General features: G+C 41.5%; 1 protein-coding gene across 6 annotated transcripts in view; it reads left to right on the forward strand.

Moving 5' to 3' along the window:
• Positions 1-15,152, forward strand: part of MYO7B (myosin VIIB) — a 122,975-nt gene that overhangs the window by 73,081 nt on the left and 34,742 nt on the right. For all 6 annotated transcript variants that reach the window (XM_036237990.1, XM_036237989.1, XM_036237992.1 and 3 more), the window contains 4 exons: positions 209-346; positions 2,047-2,199; positions 2,624-2,722; positions 4,448-4,542. In XM_036237990.1, coding sequence (XP_036093883.1) covers positions 209-346; positions 2,047-2,199; positions 2,624-2,722; positions 4,448-4,542 — 485 coding nt within the window. The remainder of the gene's footprint in view (positions 1-208; positions 347-2,046; positions 2,200-2,623; positions 2,723-4,447; positions 4,543-15,152) is intronic.

Raw genomic sequence — 15,152 nt, forward strand, 5'->3', positions numbered from 1 at the left:
GTTGCCCCATCTTACTCTCCTCTGGGTCCCCCAGTATCCAGCTGAGGATCCGCAAATGGTTGGAACTTGGGAAATCTGTGCTGGATGAATGAATGAAACTTGCCTAACCTGTGGGACCTTGGCAAAAACTTTCATTGTGTTGTGGGTCAGCCATGCCCCAGGCCGTACTCCCCAGAACCCCACTTGTGTCTTGTGTTTCTGCCTACAGTCTGCAGACTCCGGCAGGCAACCTGCCACCTTAGCAAGCCAGTTCAAGCAGTCGTTGGACCAGCTGATGAAAATCCTTACCAACTGCCAGCCCTACTTTATCCGCTGCATCAAACCCAATGAGTACAAGAAGCCGCTGGTAATGAGGGGAGGCTGAGGGCTCACATGGGTGGGGGTAGGTGAGGCTGTTACTTGATGAGTCCGATGGCATCTAGGGTCCTGTCACTCCCTTCACCAGGGTCTGGCCAGTATTAGAGCTGTTATGTGACCCCATTTATAGATGGGACACTGAGGTAAGGTGACCAGTTTAGGTCATTCGCAGGTCAGTGGCCTACAGGGCTTGGATCACCCAGACCTCAGTTGTCTCAGCCCTGCCATTTTCTCTGAGCCTGTTTTCTCTTCTGTAAAGTTATAATAGCATCTGCCTGCAGGGGGCAGCAAGGATTGCACTTGATGCTTCTGGCACATCTGCATATGTAAATGACACTCACAAAGGGGCAACAACCTGTATTATGATTTTAGAAGCTGATGCCAACTCCTGGTCGCCCTTGTTAGTGGCTTTGTGGGTTGGGGTGGGGTGGAAGCCTGCTACCTGCCCAGGACCTGCCGAATGTGGGCTTGATAATCTCACCCAACCGCTGCAAGTATAGGACTCCCAAAACTGGGAGAGGACATCTGAAAGGAGATACAACGATTCAAAAAATCTTATAAGGGAAAAATATATTATATAAAATAAAGTGCCTTTCTGAAAAGAAGAAAATGACATGAAATTGAAGTTGTCCCAGGAAATCCAGATGTATCTCCCTGGTAGGCAGAGTACCTGGATGTTAGATAAGAACTGTGCTCCCAGAGGCCCTCCTGCCCTGCCCACACTACAACCCTTAGGGGCTGCAGGGTAGGTGGGTGGGGCCTGAGACTGGTTCTCAGGTCCTCAGTTGGTAGCTGCCCTGTGGGTGTGGGGGAGCCCAGGCTGAGGGACCCAACAGGCTCTGGTTTGAACCCTAGCTCAGCTACTTAGGAGTGTGGCTCTGAGACTCAGGCACCCTCATCTTCAAATTGAAGCTAAGTACACCAGTATGTAGGGCTGCTGTTAACAGTAAAGGAAAAATACTCAATAAGTGGGAGCTAACTGGTTGCCTCAGACTAACAGCTGTGTGGCCCTGGACCCCATGGGCAGTTGCCTCTGGGACCCTTCGCATTTCCGGTAGGTAACTGCCTGCTGGTGGGCTTGCCAGATTGGAGGGTGTGCCCTTATGCCCAGAAACTCCTGATGGCTGGAAAGTTGAGGGGGCTCTCTAGAGGCCATGCCATGCAGAGTCTTGGGGTCTCAGCTTACACCCAGCACCCCTGTGCAAAGCATCAGGCCCAGATTGCTCTCTGCCGCCACAACCATCTCCTAGGGCAGGGAGAGATTAAGCTGGCTAGAATATGTCCTGGATCTGAACGGGAAAAGTATTTTTTCTTTCCATTTGAGTGTGGGAGGCCCAGTACTGGGAATGCCACAGGGCCAGGAGGAAGCACTGTTCTTTGGGATCACTGTTTTAGGGCACTTAAAAACATTTCAAACAGGGCATATGCAAATAACGTTTTTATTCACAGTACTTTGCACATCCGGAAAAGGACAGAAGTATTTCGTGGTATTGTAAATGTCACAGTTTCTGCTACCAACTTTTATCTCCTTGGAAACACTTTAAAAACTTTTCAGCGACTTCAACCAAATTCCTTCAGAAAGGAATTTTAATCACACCGAACACTCGTTGGTTCTCCCTTGTTTGGGGGTGGTTGCGGGGGCGGGGCGGGGCGGGGCGGCCCGCGTCAGCCCTGCCTCTGCGCCCGCAGCTCTTCGACCGCGAGCTGTGCCTGCGGCAGCTGCGCTACTCTGGCATGATGGAGACCGTGCACATCCGCAAGGCGGGCTTTCCCCTCCGCTACACCTTCGAGCAATTCGCGCTGAGGTTCGGCGTCCTGCTGCCCAGCGCCATCCGCCTGCAGGTGCGCACTTCCACCCGCCTGACCGCGCGGCCCCCAGAGGCGGTGCGGTGCGGTGCGGTGCGTCCTCGGAACTCCGCCGCCTGCGGGCCCTCTAGTACCCTCTTCCCCTCCGCAGCGCCAGGAGGGCCCTGCTGCTGCCCTCCTGTTGCCCAGGGCCCCTTCTTCCACAAACAGATCTATCCTCAAGTTTGGGCTGCCCAAGTGTTCAACAGCCACACCAAGGCCCCATGCCCTGAGAAGCGTGGTAGCCTCAGGGCACCAAGGCCTGGGAGCTTCCCTGTGCCTGTGCCCTGTCCCCAGCAGCTCCTGACCATGAAGCCTGTAGGAAGAGGAAGGTTCAGATCCCTTGATGAGGGACCCTCGGCCTCCTGCCTAGGGACCACTACTCTATCTCCACCCAGCCATTCTTGTTTCTCCTTGGCAGCTTCGGGACAAGTTTCCACAGATGACCCAGTGCATTGCAGAAATGTGGCTGGGTACAAACAAAGACTGGAAAGTGGGAAAGACCAAAATTTTCCTGAAGGTGAGACCTTGAGCATGCATATCCCTAGTCTCCTGAAATGTATGAGCTGGTCTAGCGCCCACTGGGAGGCACTGGCTCACTCACCTTGCTGTGTGCACCCCAGCCCTGAGGCCTGTTGTTGTAGATGGCTGTGCTGTGGGTAAGGGAGGTAGGGGGAGAATGGGGAGAACCCAGCCCAGCCTAAAGAAGTCCAGGAGGTGTCTCAGAGCATCCATCTAGGGCAGGGCCTGAGGAAAAGGAAGGGCTGCCTCCAAGCCACCTAGCAGAGCAAGAAAGTACTCAGGGAAGGCTCTAGAATAGGCCTTCACCATGCAGGAGCTACGGTCCGCAGCAGGGAACTTTGTCTAGGCCTGGGGAAAGTCACTCTGGTGGGAGGAAGCAGTGTGTTGACACCCTCACCTATGAGAGCTTGTCTTTAGGCAGGTATGTGCAGGCAGCGCCACCACCCACTCTCACTTCCTTCCTACCCAACTTACCGGGAGGCCATAGGTCACAGAGAGGCAGCCTAGCGGCTTAACTGGCCTTCAGGCCCTCCAAGATTGCCAGTTGAAGCAAAGAGACACTGAGAGAAAACCTTCCTGTCCCTTATCATCATAAGCCTTGGATGGGTGGGCAAATCAAGGAGGAGGAGGAGGAGGAAGAGAAGGCCACGTCAGGAGGACATTCTGCAGCCACCCCAGCACCACACCCCATCCCTGCCGCCCCTTCCTGAATCCTCCACTTCCTGCTCTTCCCACAGAGAGCCCTCCCTCATCTATCCTCAGAGGGACTTCCTGGCCCCACCCTCTAGCCAGTCCATCTATCCGTCTGTCTATGCATTAGTTAGGCCTGTGCTGGGGCTTGGGGCTCAGACGTGAAGGAAGAAACAGAGAGCCTTTAGATTCTGTTGTGGAGGTGAAACTGGCAGAGGGCAGGCATCTGCCCAGGAGGTTGACACAACCATAGAGGGCCACAGGCATAAAGAGGGGCATATAGTGTGGGTGGGTAGTTGAGGGCAGGAGGAGAAGAGTGCCCACCCCTCTGTTTCTCTTCCTCCATGGCTGCTCCTTGAGGCCCTGGTTGAGGTCTAGCTCATCTCTGTGTCCCCAGTGCCCACCTAGGCACACCAAAAGGCTCAATGCTTGTTTGATGCAAGGCTGTTGGAGGCAGGAAGGGCCTGCAAGCTTCTGACCTCTTCTCACTAGTTGCAGAAGGTTGTGCTGCTCTCTGTTCTACAAAGACAGTCCTTGCCTTCTGGGGGTTAGGATGGCAGGCCTGGAGCATAGGGATCAGTGGAGCACTGCTGTGGGCCAGCGAAAGTCACACTCAGGGATGAATCTCGCAATATGAATCCTACCCAAAGGGTGAGGGGAATGTTTTTCTATTGAAACAAACATGAATGCACAGTTTATATGAATTTGGAGAAAAAAACTTCAGGGAAATTTTTTTGCTGCTCTCTTGGGTTCTCCAGAGCAGAAATGAAATACCAGATTGAATTAATAAGAAGAGTAAAATTGTGAAGTTTCTGGATTGAGGCTGGGAAGTGTAGCTGCAGCTCCCTTTCCTGAGCCACATCAGGGTCAGTTTGAGGGCTCCATGTCCTACTTGGCCTTCCAGGAGCACACATGGGAAAAGTCTGAGAAACCCTGACTTCTGGAGACAGAGCCATGGTTGGTGTATAGGGTGTCCAGGTTTGGGTATGGGGTGAGGAGTGGCAGCTACATGATGAGATTTCTTCCGTCCCAGGATAACCACGACACTCTGCTGGAGGTACAGAGGAGCCAGGCCCTGGAAAAAGCAGCAATCAGCATCCAGAGAGTCCTGCGAGGCTACAAATACAGGTGCTGCCTGCACCCCAAATCCCTTCCCAGCCCACACACCTGCCTGTCATGTGCCTTAGGAGGGCCTGCACCCCACAAACCAGGGACATATGTTCCCTCTGGTTCCTCCCTATGGGTAACTGTGGCACAAGATCTCTCAGAACCTCCTAACCAGGAACACTGCAGCCTGTGCTGGCCAGAGAATTCTAATACATTATTTGAATGGATTTTTGGGGGGGAGGGGAGGGCTTGGGGAATCCACTACATAAGCAAGAGTCAAAAGTGTCACCTGTGGTTTCTACTATATTTTGATGTTCTCCTTTAATTGTTTTAGAGAGAATATGGATTTGGGTTCATGAAGTGATTGGTTTTGGAGGAAAGAAAATAACTCTCTTTGACTTAGTTCCCTGGTCAGTAAGAAGATAACACTTGAATTTCAGTCCAGGTTCAGAAAATTAGAAATATTAACCACCTCCATCATGCTCACCAGGTCCAGTGCTGGTCCCTGCACTATCCCATCCACTTATCACCAAACATAGGAAGGACTAGAAACCTAGACATGAGAAAATGGAAGAGGGCAGCCAACCCCTGAAAATGGAGGCTATGGGCACCTTTGCATAAGGTCATGAGGCTGGCAGGTGTGGCTTGGAAGGCTAGACCATGGTGACCCTAAGCTCATCGGCAACCAGCATTGGACAAGCAATTGTCAACCAATGGTCATTGATGCCAATTCAATGCCAACAGAAATCCTCAATTTGGGGTGCAGTGAAGAATCCCCAATTTTTATTCAGTGCAAACAGCTCGATTGTCATACAGTTCACATGAATTTTGTAATACAGCACAGCTACAGAATAAAACAGTTGTGATACAGCTCAATTGTGTTACAACTCAATTATGAAACAGCATGGCTGTGGCACAGCACTGCTTTGAGGCCATCCTTAGGCAAGGTGATCCTGGGGCGAAGCCCCTCTCTGGCTAGACAGCTCTGCTCTGCTCCACCCCACTCTGCTCCATTCTGTTCTAGCAGGACGTCTTTGGTGTTTGAGCTCTAGTCAGGCAAATTCAGGGTGCAGTCTTTGGTGGAAAGAGAAAGTGTGCATCCCAGGCCAGAGGAGAGCTGTCTTATATAGAGAGAAGTCCCCATCCCTAGTCCCTGATTGGTCTCTCTTCATACAAATGAGGACTCCATATCCTCACAGTTTGATCAAAAAGCACTGTCCTGATTGGTCAGAATGGAGCTCCTCTGACTGGTCTGTGAAGATGTTAATGAGGAAATAGTTATGTAACTCCACTGGAAAGGGAAAGTCTCATTCTTATTGGTTGAAATATGATTCCAAGAACTCCTTTATAACGGCGGTCGACTTAGCCAACAGGGACATAGTACAGGCAGGCAGTTCAGTGCAGGCTTTTCTCTGAAGCAGAGCTCACATGAGAGGCCCCAGTTTAGCAATGGCTGCTAGGCTCTGTTTATAAATTTGAGCCCAGTTAGCCACCAGGAGCCATTCTCAACGGGTCCATTCATTCTCGGGTGTCTACACAGTGGTGCACAGGTTACCTTCCCAGAATGGTCAGACAGGCGTGGTGGCCACCCTCACTTCTGATGCATTTTTAATTAAACTTTTTTATTTTGAGATATTTGTAGATTCATGTACAGTTGTAAGAAATAACACAGAGATTTCATGTACCCTTCACTCATTTTCTCCCAGTGGTAACATCTTGAAAAATGATAGCACAATATCACAACTAGGATATTGACACAGATAGGTCAAGACAGAACATTTCTATCATCACAATGGCTCCTCATGCTGTACTTTTATGGCCACACATACCTCCTTCCTACCTCACCCCCTTCTTAACCTCTAGCAACGGTAGGTATACCTCAGAGATATCGTTAGTTTTATCCATACCTCCACTATAAAGCACTATATTGCAATAAATTTGAGTCACGATTTTTTTTTTATTTTCCAGTCCATATAAAAGTTGTGTTTACATTATATTGTACAGTAGAATAATAATGAAAAAGTTTGAAATACTATGAGAATTACCAAAATGTGACGCAGAAACGGAAAGTGAATAAATGCTGTTGGAAAAATTGTGCCAATAGACTTGTTTGATCCAGGTTTGCCACAAACCTTCAATTTATAGAAAACACAATATTTATGAAGCATAATAAAGCAAAACTCAGTGAAACAAGGTAACCTGCATTTATCTGTTCTTCATTTCTGCAATTTTGTCACTTGAAGAATATTATGTAAAAGGGATTATATAGCCCATAGTTTATGGGATTGACTTTTTTTTTCAGTCAGCATAATTCTCTGGAGATTCATCCGAGTTGTCGCATGCGTCATGTTTTGTTCCTCTTTGTTGCATTGTGTGCTGACCACCCAAAGTCTCGTCTCCCTCTGTCACTGTATTCCATGGTATGGATGTTCTACATTTTTTTCTACCATTCATTAGTTGAAGGACATCTGGGCTGTTTCTAGTTTTCAGCTTTTACAAATAAAGTGCTGTGAACATTTGTGTACGAGTTTGTGCGTGAACATAAGTTGTCATTTTTCTGGCATAAAGGCTCAAGAATGCAATTGCTAGGTCATATGGTCGTTACATGTTTCATTATTTAAGAAACTACCAGCTGTCTCCCAGAGTGGCTGTACCATTTTACTTTTCCATCAGCAATGTATGAGTTATTCTGTCACTATTTTTTAATTTTAGTTATTCTGATAGGTAGTAATGATATCTCATTGGGGCTTTAATTTGTTTCCCTAAAGATTAATGATGTTGAACATCTTTTCATGTGCTTATTTGTCATATATATACATCCTCTTTGGCAAACTGTGCGTGTCATTTGCCCTTTTTCTAATTAGAGTCTTCATTGAATTTCAAAAATTCTTATATACATTCTACATACTAGTTATTTGTTGGATATGCGGTTTGCAAATATCTTCTCCCAGTCTATAGCTTGTCTTTTATCCTCTTAAGAGGGTCCTTCTAGAGCAAAAGTTTTTAGTTTTGATGAATTCCAGTTTATAAAATTTCCCCTTTATGGATCATGCTTTTGATGTCAAGTCTAAGAACTCTTTGCCAGAAGATTTTCCCCTATGGTTTTTCTAAAAGTTTTATAGTTTTACATTTTACATTTAGGTCCATGATCTGTTTTCTATTTTTTCCTCACAATTTAAAACCTATGAATTGTTTATTTCTGGAATTTTCTATTTAATATTTTTGTGCCATGGTTGGCCACTGGTAACTGAAACTGTGGGAAGCAAAACCCAAATAAGGGGATATTCTACTGTATATCCCCTTATTGGTGCTGTAGTATAATAAATGTCAGAATTTTCCCTCTTCTCCCTCCTCCTCCCCATATACCCCGTGGAGCATTAGTATACATGCATAAAACCATTTTCCAGGGCTGGTGGTGATAGTCAGTGACATTTTATGCAGCCCCACATGGAAGGGGAATCTAGGGCAGCTACAATCAGTTTTTTTTTAATTAAGTTTATTGGGATGACATTGGTTAATAACATTATATAAGTTTCAAGTGTACAATTCTATAATTCATTATCAGTATATTGCATTGTATGCTGACCACCCAAAGTCTCGTCTCCCTCTGTCACTGTAAATTTGACCCCCCTTTACCCTCTTCAACTTCCCCTTACCCTTCTTTTCCTCTGGTAACCTTCATACTGTTGTCTGTTTCTATGAATTTATTTGTTTTGTTTGTTGCTTTCTGTTTTATATCCCACGTATGAGTGAAATCATATTGTTCTTGTACTCTTCCATCTGACTTATTTCACTTAGCATGATACTTTCAAGATTCATCCATGTTGTCACAAATGACAGTATTTCATCTTTTCTTATAACTGAGTAGTAGTCTATTTTATATATGTGCCACGTCTTTATCCAATCATCCATTGAAGGACATTTAGGTTGCTTCCATGTGTTGGCTACCATGTATAATGCTGTAGTGAACATAGAGGTACGTATATCCTTATGAATAAATTTTTTCAAATTTTTCAGGTAGATACCCACAAGAGGAAGTATTGGGTCATGTGGGAGCTCTATTCCTAATTTTTTGAGGATCCTCCTCCATACTATTTTCCATAATGGCTGTGCCAGTTTACATTCCCACGAGCAGTGTATGAAAGTTTCTTTTTCTCCAAATCCTCTCCAACAGTTGTTATTTCTTGTCTTGCTGGTAATTGCCATTCTCACAGTTGTGAGGTGGTATCTCATTGTGGTTTTGATTTGCATTTCCCTTATGCCTACTGAAATTGAGCATCTTTTCATATATCTATTGTCCATTTGTATGTCTTGGGAAAAAGGTCTGTTCATTTTTTAATAGGACTGTTTGTTTGTTGTTGAGTTGTGTGAGTTCTTTATATATTTTGGATATTAGCCCCTTATCGGAGATATTGTTTGCAAATATCTTCTCCCATTTGGTTGTCTTTTGTTTTGTTGATGGGTTCTTTGGTGTGCAGAGAAACAGTTCAGTTTGGTGTAGTCCCATGTATTCTTGCTTTTATTTCCTTTCCTTTTGGGTTCAAGTTCATAAAATCCTTTCTGAGATCAAGGTCCATAAGTTTAGCACCTATGTTTTCTTCTATGTATTTTATTACTTAGGGTATTATATTCATTTTTAATCCATTTTGAGTTAATTTTTGTGTATAACATCAAATAGCAGCTCTCTTTCTCCTCTGTATGCTTTTGGCTCATTTTTTGAAACTTAGTTGCCCATATATATGTAAGTTTATTTCTGGGTTCAGTTCTGTCCCACTGGTCTGTGTGTCTCTTTTTCTGCCAATACCATACTGTTCTGATTATTGTAGCTTTGTAGCATAATTTGAAGTCAGGGAGCGTGATACCCCTGGATTTGTTTCTTTTTTATCAGAATTCCTTTGGCTATTCAGAGTCTTTTGCAGTTCCATACAAATTTGATGATATTTTTCTATTAATCTGAAAAATGTCATTAGGATTTTGATGGGAGTTGCATTAAATCTGTATATTGCTTTAGGTAATATGGCATTTTAACTATGGTGATTCATCTAAACCATGAACATGAAATATATTTCCATTTTTTGTATCTCTTCTTCAACTTTTTTCAACAATGTCTTGTAGTTTTCAGTGTTTAGGTTCTTCACATCCTTTGTTAAGTTTATTTCTAAGCATTTTATTCTTTTGTTGCAATTGCAAATGGAAATTTTAAAAAAATTTTCTGATATTTCATTGTTAGTATATAGAAATGAAATGGGTTTGGTATGTTGGTTTTGTATTCTACAACCCTACTGTATTTATTGTTTCTAGTAGTTTTTTTTTCTTTTTTCTTTTTTCTTTCCTTTCTTTCTTTTTTCTTTCTTTTTTTTTTTTTTTTTTGGTGGAGTCTTTAGGGTTTTCCATATAAAGAATCATATCATCTGCAAAAAGTGACAATCTTACTTCATTCCCAATATGGATGCCTTTTATTTCTTTCTCTTGCTTGATTGCTCTGGCTAGGACTTCCAGTACTATGTTGAATAACAGTGATAAAGTGGGCATCTTGTCTTGTTTCTGATCTTAGAGGAAAAGCTTTCAGTTTTTCACCACTGAATATGATATTAGCTGCCATAAATGGCCTTTATTATGTTTAAGTACTTTCCTTCTATACCCATTTTATTGAGTGTTTTAATAAGTGGATGTTATCTTGTCAAATTCTTTTTCTGCATCTATTGACTTGATCATATGATTTTTATTTGTAATTTTGTTAATGCAGTGTATCACATTGATCGCTTTGTATATGTTGAACCATTCTTGCACTCCCGTAATGAACCCCACTTGACTCTGATGTATTTATTATCTTTTTAATGTATTGTTGAATTCAGTTTGCTAGTATTTTGTTTAGGATTTTTGCATCTATATCCAGCAGAGATATAGGCCTATAATTTTCTTTTTTGTGCTTTCCTCACCAGGTTTTGTTATCAGGGTAATGTCGGCCTCATACAATGAGTTAGGAAGTATTGCCTCTTCAGTTTTTTGGAAGAGTCTGAGAAGGACTGGTATTAAGTCATCTTTGAATGTTTGGTAGAATTCCCTAATAAAGCCATTAGGTCCTTAACTTTTACTTTATGGGAGGGTTTTTATGATTATTTTTGTTTTCCTTGTTGTTGATTGGTCTATTTAGATTTTCTAGTTATACATGATTCAGTTTAGGAAAGTTATATATTTCTAAAAACTTGTACATTTCTTCTAAGTTATAGAATTTGGTGGCATATAGCCTCAAATAGTATTCTTCTATAGTCCTTTGTATTTCTATGTCCATTGTAATTTCTCCTCTTTCATTCCTAATTTTGTTTGAGTCTTTTCTCTTTTTTCCTTAGTGAGTCTAGCCATAGGTTTGTCAGTTTTATTATTTTTTTTTCAAAAAACCAACTCTTTGTTGAATTTTTTCTATTGTCTTTTCGTTCTCTATTTTGTTTAATTCTGTTCTAATTTTTATTATTTCCTTCAACTGACTTTGAACTTTATTTGTTGTTCTATTTCTAGTTCTCTAAGGTGTTAGGTTGCTTATTTGAGTTTTTTCTTGTTTCTTGAGGTAGGCCTCAATGCTACAAACTTCCCTCTTATTACCACTTTTGCTACATTCCAATAATTTTGATGTTATATTTTTATTCTTATTCGTCTCTATGCATCTTTCAATCTCTTATTTTATTTCTTCTTCGACCCAGTCATTGTTTAGTAGCATATTATTTAATCTCCACATATTTGTGCTTTTTCTAGTTTTCTTTCTGCAGTTGATTTCCAATTTCAAAGCAGTGTGTTCAGAGGATATACTTGGTATATTTCAATCTTCTTAAATTTGTTGAGGCTAGTTTTATGTCCCAACATATGCTCTATCCTTGAGAATGTCTCATGTACACTAGAGAAGAATGTGTATTCTGCTGTTCTGGGATGAAAAGCTCTGTAAATATCAATGATATTCATTTGACCTAATGTGTCATTTAAGGCCAATATTTTTGTATTGATTTTCTGTTTGGATGATCAATAGGGTATTCGCTCTCAATAGGGTATTCAGGGCTCCTACTATAATTGTATTTTTTGTCAGTTTCTCCTCTTAGGTCTGTTAGTAGTTGCTTTATATACTTTGATGCTCCAGTTTGGTTGCATGTATATTAATATGTATTATGTCTTCTTGATGTATTGTCCTCTTTATCATTATAAAATGTCCATCTTTGTGTCTTGTTACCTTTTTTATCTTGAAATCTGTTTTGTGTGATATAAGTACAGCTATATCTGCTTCTCTCTGGATGGCATTTTCTTGGTCTATCGTATTCTATCTCTTCATCTTGAGTCTATGTCTTTGCAGCTGAGATGTGTCTCTGAAGGCAGCATACAGTTGGATTTTGTTTTTTAATCCAATCTGCTACTCTGTGGCTTTTAATTAGTGAGTTCAGTCCATTTATATTTAGGGTGATTATTGATACGTGAGGATTTTCTATGGCCATTTTATCTTTGTTTTCTAGTAGCTCTGTGTCACCATTGTTTCTTTCCCTTTGTGCTTCTGTCATTTTAGTCTGGTGATATTCTATAATCCCCCCCATCTCCCCATTTCTATGTTATATCTCAGTTCTAAATTTTTGTGCGTGTGTGGTTGCCATTAGGTTTATGCGAAAAAAGTTTCATATGTACAATAGTCATTTTTCTTCTCATTGCATCTTAACTCCATTTAACTGCATAAGTTCAGTCTTATCCCACTCTTCTTCTTTGTTTTTGTCCCAAATTATTCCTTTTTATGCTGTGCGTTCATTTCCAAATTGCAGTAGTTATTGTCTTCTTTTATTTATTTAATGCTTTTCTCTCTTTTAGCCTTTAATGTTATATTTAAGTGTTTAATATCCTATTCTGAACAAGGGCTGCAATTTCCTGCTCCTGTCTGTTAATCATATTACTCACTATTTTTGTAGCCTTTTGTCTTTTTGTTTTGAGTAGAAGAGCACCTTTCGGCATTTCTTGTAATGCGCATCTTGTGGTGGTAAATTCTCTTACCTTCCTTATGTTTGGAAAAGATTTTATTTCTACTTCATATCTAAAGGATAACTTTGCTGGATATATTATTCTTAGCTGATGATCTCTCTTTTTCAGTAATTTGAATATTTGGTTCCTCTTTCTCCTAGGTTGTAGAGTTACTGCTGAAAATTTGACGATTTTCTAATGGGATGTCCTTATATGGTACTCTTTTTTTTTTCTTTCCCCTGGCCACCTTGAGAATTCTGTCTTTCTCATTAATTTTTGACAGTTTTAATATACTGTGCTTTGGAAAAGGCCTTTTCGGATTGAGATAATAAAGTGTTCTGTTTGCTTTTCAGATTTGACGATCCAGTTCTGTCCACAGGTTTGGGAAGTTTTCCGTCGATTATTTGTTGGAATGGGCTCTCTGTTTCCTTCTCCCTCTCTTCTTCTTTTGGTATACCCATTATTCTTATATTGCTCTTTCTAATGAAGTCAGATAGTTCTTGTAGAGTTCTTTCATTTTTTTACTCTTGATTCTCACTCTTCTTCCACCTGAATCATTTCTAGATGTCTATCTTCAATATCACTAATTCTTTCCTCCATCTGGTCTGCTCTATTTCCTAAACTCTCTAGTTCATTCTTTATCTCATTTATTGAGTTCAACTTCAGAATTCCTATTTGGTTCTTTTTTATAGTTTCAGTCTCTTTGGTGAAGTACTTCTTTCATTTGTTGATTTTGTTTCTTTCTAAGCTCATTGAATTACTTTTCTCAGTTTTCTTTTATCTTTTTGAGTTTTTTAGAACTGCAATTTTGAATTCTCTGTCTTTTAAATCAAAGTCTTCCATATTTTTAAGTTTATTTTCTGGAGGTTTTAAATTTTATTTCTGAATTCCCTTGTTACCTTGGCTATTCATTGTGCTTGATGGATTATTTCTCTGCCTGTGCATTTGTGGGAATAAAATCCTTTTTTTTTAAAGACTGATAATTCACTGTTTAGCTGGTAAATAAGTAGAGGTCTTTCTCTTGTTTTCCAGTAGGTGGTGCCGAAGTGCAAGTTTTGACTTTTACTTTTACCTGCACTATTGGGGCTTCTGGGATCTCTGTAGGAAGGTGTCACCTCAGCTGTGGAAAATGCCCCATATTCCCTGAGGAGGTGGGCATCCCCTTTATGAGCTGACTGCTCTAGATTCAGGGCACCACTCCTGAGGTTAGAAGTGGTGAACAATGGGTCTCCTGGCCTGTTTGTTCTCAGTGCCACCTTCCTATAGCTAGAAGCTACTGGCAGAGCTGCTCTGTCAGAGTTGACCCAGCTGCCTCTACCAGGCTATGACATGATGGGGGAAGGGTGGGAAGGAGGAAGTATTATAGTGTTTGAGGCTCTGTTCCTTCTAGAGGGTTCAGCTGCAATAAGTACAGACCACTTAGGCTGGAAAGTTTTTTCAAGTCCTTTCTCTATCTGCTGATGAGGATTTTACTGCTGGGCAGGCCACAAGAGGAAGGGGTGGGCGGATTCCCACATCTACAGAATCTTTTGTCTGATGATGGAGGGTTGTGAAATACTGATACCCTTTTGCACTTTTGGGCTACCCTTGACCCTGGGCTCAGCCTCAATGTGTGCTGGCCACCCAGACCTAATTGCTGTTTTTGTCCTTCTGATCTGCCCAGTGAGAGTTGCACCCGAACCCTTCCCTGCTCTTGGGTTCGCTGCGACTTGGCCAGTGCTGAAATGTGTGCATCTCCTGTCTTTGCCCTGCCCCTGACCCTTCCACCCTGATCCCATCTCTTTGCTCTGACATGCCCACCTTCAGATGTTTCAATGCTTAGATCTCTCAGATGTGTTTGTGTGTTGAGCAGAGAATCCTTTGTTGAATTATAGCTGTCAAACTTGTTGTAACTTTAAAAGGAGAGACCTAGAACTCCTCTCAGGGCTCTATGCTGCTGACCCATGATTTGTTTTCATTTTAAGTTAATTTTTGTATAAGGTGTGAAACTTAGGTCAAGGTTTTATTTATTTGTTTGTTCGTTTGGTATAGATGTTGCTCCAGCATCATTCATTAAAAAGTCCATCCTTTCTTCAATGTATTTGTTTTGCACTTTATCGAAAAAAAAAATCAGTCGTAAAAATTTGTGGGTCTATTTCTGTGTTCTCTATTCTGTTCCATTGATCTATGTGTCTATCCCTCTGCCAATGCCATGCCATCCTATCGACTGCAGATATATAATAAATCTTAAAGATGTGTGATTCCTCCTACCTTATTATTCTTTTTCAAATTTGTTTTAGTTATTTTAGGTCCTTTGCCTTTCTATATACATTTTAGAATAATCTTTTCTGTATCTACAAAAATAATCTTGCTGTCATTTTTGACAGGAATTGCATTGCATATCAATTTTTGGAGAACTGACATCTCTACTATGTTTAGTCTTCCAATCCACAACCTCCATTTATTTGAGTCTTTTTTGATTTATTTCACCAATATTTTATAGTTTTCTGCCTTATATACATGCATTATACATGTTTTGTTAAATTTACACCTAGGTTTTTTTTTTTTGAGAGATTGTAAATTGCACTATTTTTTTTTAAAGTTTAGCAATGTCATGTTCATTGCTAGTATATAAAAATATGATTCACTTGTGTGTGTTGACTTTATAT

Source organism: Rousettus aegyptiacus, unplaced genomic scaffold (genome assembly GCF_014176215.1).
Source record: "Rousettus aegyptiacus isolate mRouAeg1 unplaced genomic scaffold, mRouAeg1.p scaffold_m13_p_2, whole genome shotgun sequence".
NCBI lineage: Eukaryota > Metazoa > Chordata > Mammalia > Chiroptera > Pteropodidae > Rousettus > Rousettus aegyptiacus.